Consider the following 21,900-nt stretch of genomic DNA (forward strand, 5'->3'; position numbering starts at 1 on the left):
AAGGTCCCCCAGCAGTGACACACTGCAGGTAGGGCAAGATGGGGCCAGCACAGGCAACCAGGCCCATCTGGAGCAGCTGCGCTGTGGTGCAACGTGTGAGATCCTGCAGGGCACGAGAAGCACGAGGGCTCCCAGAAACATCCATTTCTCCTCATCTTGCCCATTCGGAGCAGAGCCACAAGGTAACTCCTACATGATGCTGCAACCGATCGGGTGGTGTTTGACTCCTAACTCGTGTCCTATCTGCATCCCGCTTTTCTAGCCATGTGCTCCTGCCTCGCACTAGCTCTGCACTTTGCTGGCTCTTCTTTCATAAGCCAGTTCCTCTCACTAAACCAGCAGAAAACTCACCCAGGAAAACAAACAAACAACAAAACAAACAAAACCAAAGAAAACCAAAATACTATTTTTTTTTTTTTTTTTAAAGCCAACCCCCCAATAAAAAAACCAAACAAAAATCAAACAACAACAAAACAAAACCACACACACCACACAAACCAACAGCACAAATGTTTTCAGGAGATGAATGAGCACTGCAAAGGCCAGGTGAGCACTGTGGTTGATGCACTAAAGTAGCAGCAGCACCAAGCAGTGAGCAGAAAGGATGAAGCAAGAAACCACCCATTTTGACTGCAGCAAACTGAGAATGGCTCAGTTATCACATACGGTTGCATTTTCAGGCTGCCCAGTATTTTACGGAGATTTATGCTTCCCATCCCAGTCTATGTGTATTCAACTCCTTCTCCTTGCTGACAGAGAACGGTTGAAGTGAAAGATTTTTATAAGGATCCTCCAAAAAAGGGGTTTTTTTCTCTGCTTCAGGTCACATAAGAACACACAAAAGGACAAAGCAATAAATGCTCACAAGCACTTTCTTGTCTTTATTTCCACTCTCTGGAATGAGGCCAGAGACATCTAAGTAGTGCACTCTGTTCTCTTCCACTCCCTCTCAGAAATCATGGACTATTTTCTCCTCTGCAGCCAATTTCCTCCTCCTCTGTGCGGGCCTAAGCTTCAGCTACTACAAAACAATGTTCCCCTGTTCATCTCCCAGGCCTGTTCTCCATGCATCAACACCAGGCTCCCTGGACCCTCCCAAATCTTTAAGGCTTTACGTTTACGGATCCAGGATGAAAACCTGTTCTCTCTGTGCCAATTCTAGGAAAATTCCACTCTCTCCCCATTTTGCATATGAACACAGCTGCACTCACTTTCTTAAGGTTCAGCCACTCCACAATACTAATGGGCTGCCACTCAGAGGCTGTTAGTATTTTTAGCCTTACTCAAATACACCTGACACAATCGTACAGCTGTTTCCAAAAATACAGAAATATATCATGGCATGGAGTCTCCCTAATCAAAGCCTGAAACCTGAAATTGGGCATTGGCAAGTCAAACAGCAAGTATGTCCCATACCATGCAGCTTCCCATTTATTCATAGTGTCTATATATATAATTATTAGACTTGCACAAATTATAATTCACAAAAATAAGTGTTACAAGTAAATACAAACAATCGGTTTCTACATATTCTTTTGAAATATGTTATTCTCCACCTTCCAGCCACATCAGGAACATTTTTTGAGTGTTACGGGCACAAGTACTGTCAATATTTCTAAAGCTCCCATAGAAACAAGTTCACACGTGAATAAGAAGAAAAGATGTTGCTAATCGTTTATTTATTAATATATCATGTTGCCATCAAAAACAAATACAATAATAAATTAATAAATACAATGTATCCCTAATGAAAGTGGTTTTTTTTCCACTTTGTGGCCGAGAAGTTAACCTAACTTACAGAACTGAAAAAATTCTCAGTGTTCATTAACTTAATATTTGATCCATCCATATCTACAAATATTGCACAATAAAAGGAAAATAAATGATAATTAAAAACCCAAAAAGCAACCAAACAAAAAAACCCACAAAAACCCCCAAACAAAGAAAACTCACACAGACTTAATCTCATAATCAGTGTAACATTAAAACACTTATGAGATGTCTGCATTAATCAATATTCAGAAAGTAGTGCTTCAGTTCCAGGTAGTCAGCAATAGCACTCATATAATATTACAGGGAGCCTGATGTTTTGGCCAAACAAGAGCATGAAAAAATGAAACTAAAAGGCATATTGTACATGTGACTTACAGGTCTTGGATTATTACCTCTAAGCTTATTAAGAGTAAAAGCTGTCAGTCGGACCACCCCACAAACAGGGAGGAAAACTAAGATTACTCAGCAGTAAGAAGCATAAAAAGGAGACGTGTATTCTCAGAACGGGTGAAAGCAGAGAGTGAACCACAGACCTGCTTCAGCTACCTCGAGCAGTAATTGGCTCACAGGAGTGACTACCACGTTAAGGCATTATCATTATCTAGCTCACATAACTGGAAATTCATGCTCTCTGTTCTTTAAATTGGCTTAACCAGCAGCATCTGCAGCACTTTAATTAATTACAGCAATTGACATACCTTAAAAGTAGATGCACAGATCTGAAATGATAATGCCCTGCGAGTAATAATTGTGAGCCAGCATTAATCCAGATCTATCCGAAACAAAACCAAGGGTATGCTGTTGTGCCTCAACTGCACAGAAAACAAGCTTCAATGTAGTAATTATTATTGTCTGTCCAGGTTCACCAGCAAATACTATAATTCTGTGTGACACTTTACATTCAAGTAGCTCAGGAATGCAGAAGCTCACAACAAAAAAATCTGCTCAGGCTTGATGTTAAGTCGAAATTTGTTTGGGGACTTGGGTTTCCTTGGAAAGATAAAGTTAGAAGCATAACAGAGACTGATTACCACTATTTATTTTTAGTACGCTCCTTATAAAGTAATATAGAAGTCAGATATCACAGTAAGCTCAGAACAAAGTTTTCTTGACAGCCATTAGCTTCGCTTCAGTAAAAAATCCACAGGCACTATAGACAAACGTATACTTTTTTCTTCTCATATCTGCAGCTCTAAAATGCAGTAGAATTACTTCTTAAAAAAATCAGACACAATAAGTCAAAAAAACCCTCTTGTTCCTTTTATAAACAGCAATTTGAAGTCTTTACTTAGAAGAAAATCAGTTTTAAAAGCTTGACAGTGAAATCCATGTACAAATCCTGGACACATTTAAAAGCTGTTCTGTAAGAGACTTCTTCATACCATTTCCAGACAGAGCACAAAACAACACTATCAAGATTTGTTGTGACTTGCTTCTGTACAATTTCTGGTTTAAAAACAGATTTTACATTTAATTACCACTATGCTGCAAAACAGGACACAAGAAGCTTAATGAAGTGTCTCATATGTCATAGAAGTTTAAACAAACACACACTTTAAAAGCTCAGTGTTATGAAGTTGATCAGATCTGATCCTCAAATTCATACATAATTCAGGGACAAAATACCTGGTATAAAGGCTATTATCATACCAAATCTGAACTCCCCATTTATCAAACACAAGTTTTATCTTTTACAGTAGCATGAAAGAATGAAACACAACTTTATTGATCCTAGTAAACATGTAGTAGATTTGAACACATTTTTAACCAAAAAAAAACCCCACTGCAGTCATAGACTCACGTAAGGAATGACTGGTTTTAAGTTGCAAAAACTTTAACCATCTAATACAAATGGACGCTACAGCACAAAATGTACCATTTTTCTGAAAGCACAACTGTTTTCAATGTAACACACAGAACTAACAAGGAGGCAAAACATCAGCAAGGAAGCGACTGCAAGCCCGAACAGCTAAAATACCAAGGCTGGTGCAGCAGCAAAACCCAGAAATAGTGACCTGATGTAGCAACTCACACCACAGGCTGTTGGAGGAGAAAAATACCTTTTCTAAAGCAGCAAAACTCCGGTGACTGTGATCATACATTCTGTGTGTTTGGGCTGGGCAGACAGTGGTGAAGTCTCACTGGTATGTATATTTTCAAGACATGAGTATCTGTGCTGAGGTATACTCTGATAACATGTTTATCTAGGATGCATAGAAAACAACTGCATGCACAAATAAACAGCTGCACACTCAATATAATCACGTTAATCTCCTGAGTTTCCACTTATAAATATTAATCTAGAAACTACATGTGCTAAGGCACCGGCCTGCAAGGGAAAAAAGCCACAGTGCAGGAAAAATATAAAATAAAATAATAATTCTTATCTAAACCTGATACTTATTCCACACAGACACTCATTTCTGACGGAGAGGGATCACACGTGCACAATACCAATTATTTGTTGACTAAATACCATCACAAAATGCTACGATATAAAGGTTGGAAGGATTAACACAAAAGGTCCCTGTCTAAGACAAATGTCTCCTTCATACTTCAGTTCACAGCCATCATGACTGCTCAGTCAGCCCTACGATTCCAAAACGCGGGGTATATACCTGCTAACCAAACACGCCAAAGCCTGTCAAAGTCTCCTGTTGATACTGGCATATTTTTAGAGGAGACTTTAATTACCACCAGGCTAAAAGAGACTTTTTAAACACGGGAAGATCACCAACTCCTTTCCACTTGAAACCTCAGCGCCTTCGGAAACTTCTACAAAGGAATTATGAATTTGCCAGGCTGGCAGGGTTTACACTCTGCTTCCTCTCTTCTCCTTCAGTCTCTCACCTTTCTCAAGGAAAAAAGGCAAGACTTGCAACAAACTCCCTATTTTAAAGTATTTTGTATTTACAAATGCCTTATACAATTTAATAGCACATTTTTATAGAGACCACTTTTAAAAATAAACACAGAGAAATTAATTTATTAGCATGCACTAAAACACGTTGAGTTTTACTGTAACAATAAAACTACATGGTGATTTTCAAACAAGTCACAAATAGTAGGGGGATAAAAAAAGGGCAATTCATATTTCTAAATATATGTTTGGAATTAAATCTTATTCTCTAATTATTACACTGTTTCACACATCCCTACATTTCAGAAACTGCCTGGGTTGTGTTTATCTTCTCCTAATTCCATTTTCTCAAGGTGCTGGAGCTTTCACTTTCAGTGACAGACTACAGCGTGAAATACTAAGATTTCTAAAGGGGAAAGGGCTGAATTTTAGTGCCGAACATTCTATCCTTCCTGGGATGGTAATTTTTCTACTCCCTCTACTGGCATACTTTTAAAAGCAAGAAAAGACAAACCTGAAGGGTGTTACAGCTTGTAAAACATAATTAGAAAATACTTTTTGTAACCTCAAAACAATCATTTGCAAAACTTGGCAAAAGATTAATCTCAAATCCCGAGATTTTTAAACCATCAGCAATTTTTTGGACAATTTCTTCGTTGTAAAAATTAACTGAGTACCTCGAAAGAAACATCCCAGACCACTTTGTGTTAGAACTACAATCAAGCGGTCCCATCCCCTGTCACTGCTCAGATCAAACCAGATCACTCCGTAAAACATACTATCTGGCTAGTAAAAGACCCTAAGAGCGATCTATGGAATATAACTCTACGCGATTACCATGGGTATACAGAAACGAGCAAAAACATCCTGAGCTTAATGAGTTGCTACTTAAATGCTAGACAGTGCTCTGTGAACCATTTTATATTAAAATTGGATAGTTCTAAACATCACACATACAAGAAGTATTGTTTGACACAGTGCCATTTTGATGATAAATTGCAATCTACAGCTCAAATAATTCTACCCAGGGATTAACATTTCAGAGGCTGAGCCAGAGATTATGTGTGTGGATCTTGAATTTCATCATCTCCCTTTGGCACAATAGCTTATTCTTCCTTTTTTCATCTATTCTCTCATGAAGGGTCAGGAAAGCTTAGCCTTGCTGTTTCATTCATTTCACCTCTACATTAACCAGATACCTTGCAGTCTTTAGTTCTTATGTGTTATTCCATTACAAATTCTACAGCTACACTGCACTATGCTATGGCTAATGAGGCATGTACCAAATCAAAGGGTGCCATCAAGTGGTCGTAGCACACCACCAGCATTATGCAAAGTTCGTGTTCTGCCCGAGGTTTCACCAGGACACACTATGCAGGGGGGATTAAACTCTGCCATAATTTAAAGCCTGGGAGAAATTCAGATGCTGAGAGATGGCGGTGCCACACAATTTCATTTCCTCCCTTCTAAATTCTAAGGCTCAGCCTTACAGCTGGCATCACCACACAAAAGACATGGCCATCTCTCACCACATGGGTCAGCAGGTCCAAGGACTCTTTTGGCTGCTGCGTGCTCCGCTACTCATCACTGTGCACCAGAGAACAAGAATAGCCTTAATAACCTCTGAAAAGCCTCCTAGCCAGCACTGGGACAAGCAGGGTGCTGCACAGTGGGGGTTTCACAGAACACGAGGAGAATAAAGCCAATGACTTGTGCCAACACAGTTTCAAAGCAAATTGAGTTACAGATCAGTTGTTGATCTATACTCATACTGAACATGAAGACAACGTGAGAGCTCTTCCCTGCAATGATAGTGATCAGCATCTTCAGCGTCACTCACCAATTTGAAGTAAAGATAACTTGACAGAACATTCTTTGGCACAAGCATTCAATTTGACCCAAACAATTGGCCTTTCCAGATGAAATACTCCATAGTCAACACCTATTTCATATTTCACCATTTTCTTCTAATCTATATGCTATCAGTTCTAAATCACAGCCCATTACTCCAATTTACCATTGCCTGGCAAGTAAAAACCAATCAACCAAAACCAAACCAAACATCACTTTCCAGTGCATTGAGGCAGATTTTTCAAAGAAAGAGTGGTGCCTTTCTGAAAACTGTGGCAACTTCACTACTGTAGGAGAAAAGGTTTTGCACCTGTCAGGGGACACAGAATGGTTTTGCTTGGTGGGGAGGGAATGAGATAAGGCTGCAGATTATCCAGTTGTGTCTCATCAGTTCATGGCCATCCACACCATGACTCCCAGAAACTCAGCTGTCGCTTCATGTAACACCTTCCAGTTTGTACTTGCAAAGAAAATATCAGGAAAACCTCTTAATTTCTGAACTGGTTTGGCTTCTAAAATATAAAGCTGAACAGCCATGACCACACCTGCACAATCGCTGACTCTTTAAGGATGTAACTTCAACCATATTTTTCCTGTGGTAGTGACAAAAGAAATGTCCATGCTTGATAAAATGTTCAAGGCAAATGAAGTCCAAGTTGTTTTGAAACTGTTACCACCTGCCCAAAAACTAGCAGCAATGTTTGCACATCTGGTCTGTCTACACAACCTGTTGCCAGCTCAGGCAACCAGTCATAATTTGGGATGTCTACCACAGCTGCTCTGAGGAAACACACAGTTAAAATGCACATGTGTGAAGACCAATAATTAATCTTCATCAGTAGCAAAGCAACACTTGTGTGTGGTGGACCAAAGACAACTGGAATTTGTAATGCAGAAAGAAGTCAGCCTTTACAATTACCCAGGTTCTCCCTCACAGCCAACTTCATGCTTCCCCATCTTATACTCGCTCATTTTAATAGGTGAGCTAAATTCCCAGTTCTGCAATATGGACCCTTCACAGGAGACCCCACACAAACTTCCAAAGACTGAACAACAGGCAGGGAAAAATACTAAATTTAGAAGTTACCAACTGAAAAGACACTAAGCTACTTCCCAAAGTATTGCACAATATATTTAAGAGTTACAGAAAAAAAAAAAAAAATAGAGCTTGGTTTCCATGAAGTAGCTGTTTCATCTGAAGGGGAGACCACAGAGAAAGGGTGGAGAAGTAGGTGATAAAGTGGGCAGCATTAGAGCCAGAACTATTTTATTAAGGCCAGGTGAAGACCCCAGTTGTTCCACAGATTTCTAATATCCTTTGAGATAATACCCTTCCTCAACAGCACCCATACTAGTTATTTATGCAGACTATTTATTTTATACTGCAAATCCTCCCTAATAAATGTGTTTCTTTGGTTATAATATATAATTAAAGTTATATAATATGAATTATAACTAATTATGGGGAAGATTTATATAGATGACTCATGGAACAACAAGCACATAAACTTCATACTAATTCTTCGCTGACAGATTTTCAGGGTCATTTTCCAAATATTCCCTTTTGTCCTTTTATTGACAAATATATAAACAAAATCCTCCCTAAATCATCCCATTCCTTCTTGTGACTGCTCCTGGAAGCAAATACCCTCTGTCATTCAGGGCTTCGGCACTTACCTGAGCTTCTATGAGAGCGTTTCCCTCGCTCTTATTCCATTTTCTCATCCCCTCTGCATCTGTTTTTCCTGCTGCCCACATTACCCAACCATACAGCCTTACCTTTCTGTTGCAGACAATAGTCTTTATGCAACAACGTGAGCTATTTCTTGGGTCTTGTGCTTTTCGTTTTCAGGGAAAGATACATTAAAGGACAGAGACTACCAAATAGATGGGTTGGAAAAAAAAAAAGCCAACGGTGCAGAGGTAGTGAAGTAAAAAGGTCCAAGATTTTGTCAGAGACAGATTTTGATGGCAGTTGATTTCTGCATTCTTCTTGTATTCTTTACTGAATTTATTTAGCCCTTAAAAGCGGAAAGCACTGACAAATCTCTCGGACTAAGTAACTTCTCACTCTTCATCAGAAAAAATGCTAATTAATTTCCATTTCGGGGATCTACTTTACAGACAAAATTAAGAGAATTCTTCACATAATTTTCAGTGTTACTTCCGGTTTGGTAAATATTGTATGTATTCTGTGATTTTTGTGCTGTCCCTTCCTGCAACTGGTGGCTGTTTCGAAAAGGTTTTTCTGCCTCAGGGAGCAAAGCTGTAGAGAGTTTCCCTCACCTTATCCCTTGCTCAGCAAAGCGCTCTTGTAGTATAAATCATTAAAACTACATGCAAAAATTGAGAGCCTTTAAAGAAAATCTCTGCAAACTAATAGGTTTGTTTGTTTATAGCAGGAAAAGCCCTCAGAGGCAGACCTGATACTTTTCCTATTTTGGGCAGTGCACCACAGGATATTAAAATGAACTTCCAGAGCCTGGCATCCCTGATGCTCAGCCCGCTACACTCCCAGTAAGGACAGTCCCATTTGTTCTCAGCTCTGGTCTACAGAAAACACACCAGAAGCAGAAATATTACCATTTAACAGCACAACATAACACACAACTGTATCATCTTCAGCCTTTAAATTCATCCTATTTGGTATATTATTACATTTTATTTTTCAAGCCACTGGAACATGTAAGAAACACTGCTTAAGTATAGACCACTGTGCTCACAATATCACTGAGTTCAGACTTGCAACATTGTATAGGTCACAAATTTAGTAGAAATTCAGTTTAAGCTTATTTTTAGTCTAGTACATAGAACCACAGAAGATACTGAACAGCTACAAGATGTCATTTTATGGTACTTTATTCAATGCCATTTTATTCACACGCTCTTTCCAGCCTAGTCCCAGGTCACCAACACGCCTAAGCTAAACCAGAAAAAGTTCATTTATGCTGCCTGTCAAAATTCAAGAAGCAATTTGGCCCAGATATAGATAATGCAAAACAATGAGGAAGGAGAAACTTCACATGAAAAAAAACCAATATGATGGTGCAGTATCAATTCAGAATGAAGACTATGCTGGGAGGGGAAAAAAACCTGAATGAAATTGCATCAATTAAGTTATAGAGGTCAATTAATTTCCATTATGTTACATTCTATTAAGACAGCTAACAACCCAAGATAAGAGGCTAAAGGCAATAATACTCAGTGCTATTACACTGCCAGATGGTTTCTCTAATAATGGAGGTTTTCAGGAAGCCAGAACTCTTATTTTCCTGTCAGCTGGCTACTGTTCTGCTGGTGGCCACTATTTTTAAATAATATGCTCCAAGTTAAATTACAACTGCTTGCATGTACAATCCTATCCAGTTACTTATACAGAGCTACGTTTTACACGATAATGGATATTTTAATTCTTTTTTGACATATATTTCCATACCTTGAGCACATACAATTGCAAGGTATTATCTCAAATCAACCAACATATTCAATTGGAATCCCAGATTATCTGCCTTTGAAGGTGACTTACATCAAAAATATTTTTTCATTAAATGTTTTGCCATTTTTTCCATTTTCCACACTGAATATTTTGTACTACATGGCTGCAACATATGCTGTTTTAACACTGTACGGCTCCCAGGTCAAAAATTAGATTTATCCACCATAATGTTGCCCCAGACAGTGGCATTTTACATAATGATATTCTGAACCGCATCGAGAGCAAATACACACCCGTGACTATATGTAAATGTAAAACCAGACTTGGACGCATAAAGCCAGAAAAACAGTGGCAAGCTGAACAAGCTTAAAAGCAAATACTTTTCTATTAAAAAGCAAGTTGCTCAGCTCAGCTTACACATAGAGTATGATTAGAATCCCACTGTAAAACAATTACCAGGACACTCTTCTGTATTTCATGTCTGAAAGAGAAACGACCTCATGCAGACTCTGTCTCTCGTGTGTGCAGGCAAGTATATTTTACTGCTGATTTTCTATGAATAAACATACGCTAAGAGTGGCTGAACCACACTGCTGGTTTTAAACATGCCTAATGTAGTATTAGGGGTTGGTTTCCAAAGCTGTCTGCCTGGTTTATCAGCTTCCTCCCTCCAGCGGGCACAGGATACCGCTGACAGCAACTCCCATCAGCTGTCTTGCACAGTACATTCATAGACGTCTTCTAGTGAGAAATAACCCTCCCCAAAACCTAAACAAAATGGTTCTGGGAATTTAGAAAACAGTTGTACTTTACTATTGTGACTCAGTAATAACCATATAATTTATATGTCAAACTTGTTCCATTGTAAATGTTGCAGCGCACTGCACGTACTGAGCTTACAAATCTGGAGCCTGATGCCCAACGCTCAGTTGCCTCCTGTCTCCATCTTCCTTTTGCAACACCATCTCATGTAATTCTAGCATAAATGTCAGAAAATAAGACGCCTCCTTTTGTAGCAAATTTTCAACTTAAATGCTGTAATATATATTTTTCAAAACCCCCATATCATCTGCCAAATTATATTTAATACAGATCCACTTGGTGCAGTTATTAACACAGCATCAGAAACAACAGTATTGAAAGGATAGTTTGGGCACTGCATTTCATTCGGGAGATAAAGATTAAATAACAAAAGAAAATTTTCATAACTGTGTTTGAAAAAACAAAGTAGAAGAGTTGCATGGACTTACATTTCATACTCTATTTTACTGATTCAAGATAAACAAGGTATTAAGAGTGTAAAAAGTTAATTAGATATTAAAAGTACTTTCAGTAATTAATCTAAAATTCTCATTTAGATAAGCTTTTTGTCATCTCACAGCTCTGGTTTAATAGATTATTACATATTAATGATAAAAAGGATTAGTCGTGGCTCTAATTTCAGGTGATCTGGGCAGAGACTTGTTTTGGTCAGATGTAAAATGTCCGTTGCAGAATATTATAGCACTGTGGCACCAGTGACGAGCAGGCTTTGCGTGGGGACACGGCGCTTGTGCAGGTCAGAACAGAAAGGAATTGCCAGAGCTGTTCGGAAAAAGTTTACATGGCACTTGCCCTCACGATGCTGATCCCAAACCTGGCCCAACAGACATCTCCATGTGCGGTGCCATATGGGGCGGGGGACACACTCATCCCCCCCACCCCCCTCTGTCATGCCTTGCTCACCTGACACTTGCACTAATTACAGGTATTAATTGACTTGTCCTATGGGGTTTGGTGTAAAATTTCTCCACAGAAGTCAAGCGTGCAACCTGCTTCCATTATGTTCTGTAATTTTCAGAAAAGGTGCCTCATCTAAGGGTGTTTAGTGACCCCTGTGTGGTTGGTGTGGACAGACAGGAAACTCACCCACTCCCAGACATCCCAAAACAGGGTCCTTCGCTCTGTGCACAGGCTGCTCTCCCACTCCTTACCAGAGCCGAGACCTTGGCTCTCATCACATTCTACTTCTTGTTAAAATTGCACAGAAATGCCATTGTGGTACACGCAAAAACCAGTAGGGTGTTAGTGAAAAAAACACAGGATCAGGCCTCCTAGAAAGATGCCCTACCCTGTCTCCAGGGCAACCACTCAAGACAACAATTTCCACAAGTTTTGCTCCAAAAACCTAATCTTGGAGATTTCTCAACTAGAACAAAGCGCTAAATATTCAATGCAAGCAAAAACTAAGAGTAAAACAAGTTTTCTGATTCTCTATTACATTTAAAGCAGAGCAAGAATGAGATGGCTGACAAAGCAGCATTTAATTCCTAGCTATATCTAGACCAGAATACCCAGCCTAATTTACACAGACAGACAGTCACAGTTCACGTAATCACATACAGCAGAATATGACAGGGGAATTAAAGGACCAGGAAAGCATGTCTGAACTATGAGCTTCCTATTCTAAATGTATTAAATGCAGACATTTAATTCAGAAAAAGGCTAACCTGGCTGGTTCTTATTTTAAGCCAAAAATTTATTTCAAGCAGAAAATACAAAACTAATGATAGAGCTTTTTTGATTATTTTTTCTTAGATAAAGCAAATAGCCAATGTAAACTTAAGCTCCCACACATTACAAAGATGCATTAGAAGAAACAGCCAAGATCTTGTAATAAATTCTGTTATAGCAACTGATGAGCAAATAAGAAATCACCTTATTCCATAAACCAGTCTTTCTCCAAATGGCGTTGACTCAAAATTTCAATTCACTACACTACGCTGGGATTTGCCTCCCAACATTTCTCTCCAGAAACTGGTGGGAAGATTTGACATCTAGACACGGACTTTTATTCTGATGTAAAGCAAAACTTGCTCTTGAGAAGTTAGTGTCGCAGCACTGCTGTACTAGAAGCGAGTTGAACAACCAGCATAAAAGTCTGATTTTACCAGAATTATGGGCTAATTACTGTTCCAAATCAAATGAGCTGTTCTTTCTTGAAAAGCCTCATTTGGAAAGCAACATATTTAGAGCTGTATCTGATGAAAAATTAACTTTTGCTAATACCTCATTTTATTCTATCACATTTAAAATCGGTCACCTTTAAGACTAGAAACAAATTCATTTCTATATCCCATCCACCTGCCCTCTTTTTCCCTTTACTTTCACATTATCACCTTTGTTTGTGTTGTCATACCGAAAAACAAGAAATGGGCATTTCAGAAGAGAGAAATAATCTCTCCAAACCTGTGAGCGACAGAACATGCTTTAGGGCATTCAAAATGAGAAATAATCATAAGCAACCATGACACAGAATTTCTAGGGAGGGGACACAAAAAACAGACATACACAAAAACAAACACCACCACCCACAATGCACTTGTACCATTAAAATGAAATTGTATTATGTAACATGTTCTGTAGCTTTTTCTGATGTTTCTTTCATTTTGAGGCTTTGCCCACATTTGGGTGGAGACCAGTTCAGAACTCTTTTTGGGTTAGGGTTCCTGAAGTTACACAACAACAACAGACAAAAGGAAAAGACAGAACTCGTTTTTCAGCTTAAACTTGTTATTCTTTATAACCGATTGCTGTAGGCTAGTTTGAACAGCAAACACTGAACTCCTTTTTTCTCAATTCAGCAGCTTCATTGGACATATTTTCCTGGAGAAACCGCTGAGAATATTCTTACTGGTTAAGGTATAAAAAAAGATGACTGAAAGCATGGATATGTCCCACAGAAGGATCTACATCTGACAACAAATCGCTATCAATCTTGAAAGGCTGGCTTGGTTTTCTTCACCATTCATTACCTTAATCTTCAAAAATGCACTATGAGAAAACAGTGGTATAAAAAGGGACACCAAAATATTTTGGAAGATTTTCTAGAAAGGATCTCAATAAAAGAACAGCCTGGAAACTCAGGGCAAAGCTTTAGCAGGCAGACTTGAGCACTGCTGGTCCCTGATAGCAACGGGCAGCACGAGCAGAAGAGTATGCTGAACACCCAGTCCCACGAATGAGTCCTTAGAAGGAGAATGCTAATGATCTGCTAATACAACCAAGGGAAATGAAATCCCATGTGTAACCACTATCGCATTATTGTGGTTGAGTAGTCAAAGGCAAGGAGAGATCCTCCAGCCACACAGAAAGCAGAATCTGTTCTCCATAGCTGTAATTTGTAAGACAAGAAATGGCTTTAACCTGTACCAAAAGAAATCTGGGCCAGAACAATTCCAAACAGCAAGGGCAATGGAACATTGGAACAGGCTGCCCGGAGACACTGCAGGGACCCCACCTTAAAAAGTTTTTAAAAACAGTTTAGGCAAGTGTTTGCCTGGAATGATGCTGCCTTGAAGCAACAGGCCAGGCAAGGTGAGGCTGCCTCCAGCCCCAGCCTAGATGAATCTATGAGCAAACCTTCAAAAACAGGTGGGGCATTTTTCTCCTTTCATCTGTCAAATTAGTAGGTCTGGGATGTCCTCTTCTGTAGTTAGCAAAGACCATCTTTGCTGCCACATCAAAACAGGAATGTGGTTAGTATCAGGTATACAGCAATGATCACCAACGGCTTGATCACATCAGTGCTACTGAAAGCGGCTCACTCACCACAATTCTGGGCCCTGTGAATAACCTGTGTACACAGGGGAAACACAAGGCACAAAAGGGAAGATGGAGAAGCCTACTATGAACCTTGGAATATATAGCTACATCATTCATTAGCTATTAGAGACACAAATATGGGCTCAAAAAAAAAAATCTACAAAAAGCAGGAAAAGTTCTTTCATAGACCAAATCTTTTACCCTCTGAAAACATACTATGAATTTTTTTGTTTCATTTAAGAATGTAGAAGGTAGCTGTCTACAAAGCTGTCGAACAGGCAAATGCGATGGTCCATTCTCAAAGAATGTTCTTACGTGCTTTTCCATGCTTTGAGCATGCTAGGAAGCAAAATGACATTTTTCCATTGCTTCAGCTACCTTTATCTTAGATAAAGTCCTTGTACCTAAAGTCAGTAAAAGCTTCAACTTAAACCTCCACTCTTCCCTCCTGTCCATTTCTTCTTCCCTTAGCCAGACAATCTGCAGAGATGAAGAAACAGAGCCCAAACTTCAGGTCAGCTGAACTCTCCTTAGAGAAATGGTCTTCATTTCAAGTTGACCAAAACTCATCTGCTGCCCCACTCCTGGCACCCCTGAGGGGACACTCAACTGTCCCAGCACAGGCCACTTAAACTATTTCACCGCTAAAAGACAAAGGTATATTTAGAAACATGCACTGCTATTTTGCTTAAATGGGAGAGCATGGAAACCCGACAGAAAGTTTGATGGAGGTATTAATATAGTTTGCGAGTTTTGCCTGGTACCTATAGAGTCTCTTGCCATGCAGAAGCTCTTTGTTGTACACCAGAAACCCTGAGAAAGCAATTAATAAGAGCAATCAGAAGTTAACACTGAAAATATTAACACTGGAAGTTGGATCTCAGACATTGAAAGGAACCAAGTGTGGAAACAGCACATGTACAAATTACCCGTAGTAGCAATGAAAGAGAAAAATCATTTACTAGAGGAAGCAGCTTATATTTTTAAATGGAAAGCAACTAGTCCTTGTTCTCTAATCTGAAGAGGTAAAACAATTAATGCCAATCCATAAGATTTTGAAAGCCTGTTACCTCTCCAGAGATTAGTAAGTCTTACTCTTAGCTATTAATTTCTTGCTCTTCAACTTGCTACAGCAAATCTGGACATCTGATATTATTATTACTCAGAAGAACACAAAAACCAAGACAACTTCAAGAAATGCCTCATGAAGAAAAAAACAGATAACTAAATACACAGAGTCTGGTTAAAGATAAAATTAGAGACAAGCAAGCTTGTAGCAAATATACAAAAACCATGTCTGTGAAGGAGATAAAGACATGGAAGCAGCTTAGGGAATATTAGTATCAACATTTAAATATTAAGAAACTGTGATATGATCACATTATTTATGGATTATACATACAGTAGATGACAAAGGTTCACTTACTAGAATACAAATAAAGACATTAAAAATACAGTCAGAAAAAAAAAAAATCCTACAACAACCAAGGTGATGGATCACAAAGTACCTGTATTTGAAGGATTAAAAAACAAAAACCAAAACCAAAAGCCACAAACAAACAAAAAACCTGGCACGCAATATACACACAAAGAATCTTGCTTCATTTTCATTTACAGCATGGTCATCTTGCACAAATCACGTCACCCAAATGCTACTTAATTCCCCTGAAAGTCCAGAGTAATCTTGTTTTGAATTCGGTAATGTTTACCAACAAAGGTGTCAAACTTCAGCTGAATATCTCTGTTAGTTGATCCATACTCAGCTATACTGAAGCATTAAAAAAATATTTTGGAGACTAACATTTAACAGTAATATAAACAAATCTCAAAAATGTTTTTTGAGCAAAATGTAGATTTCTTCATAATGGAAGAACACCCATAAACTTTCCAGGCTTCGGTATTCTGCGTTCTGAATGTGGCGAACCAAGGAGGAAGGGAAACCCTGCAGCCTCTGAGGGCAGAGAACATACCTGGACAAAAAGGACTGTGAATGTCCCTGCACTCATGACCTGCCCTTGTCAAGTTCAATGACAAATATGTTACTTTAAATCCAGGAAAATAATATGTTAAATGTCAACAGTTTAGGGAGCGAGGAGGTCAACCTCCTGTCTCCTCAGCTCCCAGATTTTTAACACGCAGCTGTTTCGTGCTCTAAAATGTCAATCAGTGTCTGTTACTTGCTCCAACAGATGAACATATATCTATCCACCACTAAGTGGAGCTGTTACTCTTGGAAAAGAGTTTCTCCAGCTCTTCAAGCATATTTGCAGATCAGATATTTTGGCATTATCTACAGCTTTCCGCAGTGCTTGATTGAAAAAAAAAAAAAAGGAAGAGATTGAAAACAACTGGCTTTATAGCTGAATTAGCTCTCAATTTTTGCAGTAAAGCTATTTACTAAATTTATTATTCTGAGGAAATTTTTAATATATCCTCTAATCCAAGGATAAACATCTACGCACCAATGACTATTTCCCAGTTCTTGTGGGACAAAGCTAATGGCATAACTGGGGTTGCAAAGGGTAAGTTTTTATACAACAAAAGATTATCACTGATACACATTGGAACCATCTCCATCTATTCCAGAGTCTACACTTCGGGGCTCAGCAACTGAAGCGAACTCCTACGCCTGTAAGTGTTACTACAGTGTGGAGAAGATTTGAGGCAGAGTGAGAACAGCGTGCAGCAGAGGTACCGCCACCATCTCTATATATCACACAGTGACATGTGACAAAGAGCAATGTGCTATAAGCAGGCCATGAAGTCAACATGCGCTCACTATGAACTTCTGAAAGAAAAAACTTCTGCGACGTCACAGGAAACCCAACTATACCCAGAGGAGTTGGCTGAGAAATACACTGACATTATTTCATCCCGAGGAACTTGTACCGTGACAATTGGTGATAGAGACTTCCCTGATTAAAATAAACTAAGTGAGAAAGAAAAGGAAACTCCAGGAAACAGTAACTAAACTGTGTTTTGTGTTCATAAATCTCAAACAAAAATAGAAACTTGACATTTAAAAACAAAAGCATAAATTAAGCACTTTGCTTTCAGCCCTTTTTAAATGTTCAGTCACTGGTCATCAGAATAAACCTTAACTTTGGACACCCAAATCACCTCTAATACCAACAAGAAATAACAAGCTTTCCTAGGCAAAAAAAGAGTAACATGCAAATTCAGTGGCATTACTGCAACTCAGGAGACAAGCAATTTTTTTTGTTGTTGTTTAAAAGCAGCACAAATAAAAATTACATCATGTTACTGAAAAACAGTTCAGAATGAAACCATATAATGAGACACACACACAGAGTCCCTTTAAACACATTTTAAAAAGGAGTTTCCTTGAGGAAGTTAAAGCAGCTGCCCCATTTTTGAGCCCAGACAGCCCCAGAATGGGAAATGCAGCCCAACGCAGAGAAGGGAGAAGGAAAAAGCATTTAATGAAGCACTTGCTCCAGGCAGTGTTAAACCCTGCTGTTTGGTCCTATGTGTTGTTTGTATAGTCCCCAGGAACTCGGCTCTCCTCGAAGTTCTAGGAGCTCCTGACTCAGAGGAGCCAGAGATTCGCAGGATCCACCTTTTGGGTTTTCCCTGGGTGCCCAAGAGGGTTCTCACCCACAAAAAGAGCAAGAATGGGATCTCAGGGAGCAGAGGGCACATCGTGACTCGCTCTTCACTTAGATGACCATGGCTGGTCTCACCTCTCCACCCTGCCTCACTTACCTCACCTAAAAAGCACAGGTGCTAAAACTGTGCTCTTCGCTCGAAAGGAGCATTCAAAACTGAGAAGGGCGGGCTGATGCTTGGGATGCAGAGATGTCATAACACAGCTCCAACTTGTTTACTCCCCCGCTCATAGAAAAATAATGTGTCATAACCCATAAAACAATGAGTCATAACCCAGCTCTAACTTGTTTACCCTATTGCTCATAGCAAAATAATGCAAGGAAGACTGATGCTTACAGTGAAAAAATTTAAGCAGTATAGTATAGTACTCTCCTCTCCTGTATTTTAATTGTAACTTAACAATAGGTATTTGAACAAGCCTTTATTACTATGGAGCAAAGCTTTACTGTGGTTCAGCAGCTCAGATTTTACTCAGTCCTTTTTCAACATTTTGACAGCCTTTTCTCTTTTAAATTACTAAGTCTTACAAAGACACATTTATATAAAAAAATAACATTCCAACTTACATTCTCTATGACAAACGTCCATTCTTTGTCTTCAAACTCTTCAGCATGGGGATCCTAGAAAAACAAATCAGAGAACTTGAGTCTAATAAATAATCCAGGGTACATGAAATTGTAACTCAGCCAAGATTTGTATGTACTCATAGAAATATTTTTTACCCACTGAAGATGACAGAAGGAAATATTAATAATTTACCTAGGATGAAGGGTTCAATGGATGAGCAAGTTGGGGTAAAACTGCCAATGAGGATATAAAGACTTCTACAGATGCAAACATGAGGTTGATTCCAATAAAGGCCAGTAATTCTATTTCCTTTCATTCCACCTCCTGAATCTACAACAAATCTACACCTGCTCCCACCTACAGCAGGCATCGCCCCATCTCCTCATGCCTGGGCTCCATCAGCGTCAGCAGAGATCTGAAATCATGGCTCCCGCACAGCACCTCATTTCACTGCACATTTCTTAAATACCTGTCCTTACTTTGCAACATTTCTATTGCATCACACATGAGGATCAGAAAACTTTTTCACCAATGGGAAAAGAAATAATAAGGAAGTTTCCCATTTAATGAGCTTTCTTTCAATCTGGTGGTGTGGTCTGTGTTGTTGTATGAAATTAAGATAACGGTGGAGAAATTAAGTCATCCCCTACATGCCTCTATCAGGGATACTACTTAAAAACAAAAACAAAACCCCACAACTTTAAAAAGGTCACCACATTAAGTTATCATCCAATCCTAGTTCTGAACAACAAAATAACTTCTACTCCTCTTGGAAACAGCTTCTCACATTAAGAGCATGTGTATTCAGGCTTTTTTTTGTTTGGACATGAGGCCTCATTGTACTATACCTCAGTTTTATCCTATTATTTCAAGGTATAAGAAACCACTCAATTATTCCTTTGTCTCTGACGTTTTCATGCTATAGACACTTGTAGATAAATGTCACTTTCCCCTAAACAGCACTTACCTTCATCATATACGAGACCTCCCAGCACTTTCAGAGTTTTCTTGCCATTATTTGGATCCTGCCCATGATACTACACTGAGCCCTGCACCAACTCCATCTCACTGCTGCGAATTAACAAAATGGATTGAGATATTTTGGTTCTACTTTGCTTACCTCCATTACTACCATTCTTTCTTTTCTTTCCAGAATGCTACAAGCCTCACATTCAACATTCTCAACTCATCTTATCTACATCCTTGTTTCACTTAGTTTTGCCTTGAAGTCAGACACACAGTGAGCAGAGGCACTGCATCGCATGATGCTCTTAATAGTTCTCATCAAATACACAAAATAAAGAATTTTGTAAGTAATAAACTTACAACATAAAGAACCAGTGAAAAATAGGTTTTTTTTTTTTCCTTTTCCAACACAAAAACTTGGAAAGTGTGCTTTTAAATAAACCTCCTCTTTGAATGAACCATGATAACGTATTGAAGAGGACCTCATCCCATCTCCTCCAGTGCGGCCCTTCCTCTAAAATCCTGTAAAACAGTGTTGTCCTTGCAGAATGAGTCTTGCTGGGCACTAACACACATCGTACCCCTGGCACCATCTTTAGCTACATATTTAACAAGTACAACCCCAGGTGTCATATGCAATATGCATTTTTAAATGCATTACTCCAACAATGGAAGGTAGTTTCAATGAAAAAAAAATAAGATGTTATGAGAAACTTACATCCACACTGATGATTTGATATATGAATCCCTTTTTTAGACTTCTTTTAATATCAGAATAATTTAAACACTGCAAATGAGGGTAAAAAGCATACTATACCATTAACCACAAGGACAGAAGAGCAAATAGACACATACAAAATTACACTGAGGTATCCCTGTGTTCCCATTAATGTACTTGTAAATATCAGATTATGTCATTATCTATTCATCATATTCATCAGGTTTGTGGAATTCTGCATTATGTAAATAAAGTGCATAATACCTGCTGGTTTGCTGTACCCCATATAAATTCCAAAGATATCATTTTCTGTAATCCAGCTATTAAATACTTATTTTCAAGAGTTAACCTGGGGCAATTACCTTCTTGTTTAATTGCTTCCTTTGATACAGCATAAAATGACATAATGAGATTTAATGGGATCATTAATCACTTTATGTTTTAATCAGCTACTCCATAATAAGTGACTAAACTCTTAAATATTTCATCCTGCTCAATTTTTTTCATAACTCCCCCAAAAAGCTATTAGGGCAAACTTATAGGTAAAACTGCTGGCAAAGTCTGGGCCGATTATTTTATCCTATTTAAGGAACAAAATAAGCATTAGTTTGTCCATTCAAGGCAATAATCTATAAACAAAGCTCTTCTATCAACGGTAATCAAGCTGGTTCATACCTCTGTAGGCTACAGAATTAGGTACTCTGAGTATTTCTGACAACCTCATAGAGCAAAATAATACTGTATAATGAAAAGACTTAATAGTCAACATTTTCACATGCACTTGGAAGCAAGTTGTGATCACTTCTGAAAAATAAATGCAAGTGTATTATCCCCCATACTCCCTACCAACTACCCAGAAAAAAAAATACGCATTAAAAGCTTCGAGGACTTTTCTAATGAACAGCCTTATCAAAAGTTTGGAGAGTATGAAATATGCTAAGATATGGACACTTTGCGGACATGCAAGATATTTCCAATTTAAAAACAAATCCATGTACATGTAATTTTTTAAAGCCACATTTCTTGTTAGTCTTAAAACGCCACTAGAAACAGAATAGAATACACATAAGCCTCAGCATTTAATTGCAACAGAAAGGTAAGTGGCTTCACTCTTCTCACTAAAATGATTTTATTAGAAGCCCAGGGAGCAGCATGCATATTCCTATTTCTAGCTAATTTACAACTTTATTATGTGGTCAGTATTAACCGAGACTTGAATAGTTATTGTTACAACACAGTTTCTATTGCAACCATTGTTTCACTCTTTGCGTTAACATTTCCATGTGTGGTCTTGATAAAAAGTGTTGTTTCTATAAATCCGGCTACTCTTCCAGGTTAATTTGGATTTGAAGAGGGCAAATACCAATTAAAAAAACAAACAAAACCACCAAAAAGCCACCAAAAAAACCACATAGCAACACATACATCTCTCACTAGCTAACCTATATTCTCCATTCATTTCCCACATAAAACTCATGCAATGAATGTAGCAAACTATTATTTGACAACTATACA

General features: G+C 38.5%; 1 protein-coding gene across 13 annotated transcripts in view; it reads right to left on the reverse strand.

The window, feature by feature from the left end:
• EHBP1 (EH domain binding protein 1) overlaps positions 1–21,900 on the reverse strand; it is a 223,938-nt gene that overhangs the window by 151,083 nt on the left and 50,955 nt on the right. For all 13 annotated transcript variants that reach the window (XM_065834135.2, XM_065834144.2, XM_071805752.1 and 10 more), the window contains exon 5: positions 18,701–18,754. In XM_065834135.2, coding sequence (XP_065690207.1) covers positions 18,701–18,754 — 54 coding nt within the window. The remainder of the gene's footprint in view (positions 1–18,700; positions 18,755–21,900) is intronic.

Source organism: Patagioenas fasciata, chromosome 3, assembly GCF_037038585.1.
Source record: "Patagioenas fasciata isolate bPatFas1 chromosome 3, bPatFas1.hap1, whole genome shotgun sequence".
NCBI lineage: Eukaryota > Metazoa > Chordata > Aves > Columbiformes > Columbidae > Patagioenas > Patagioenas fasciata.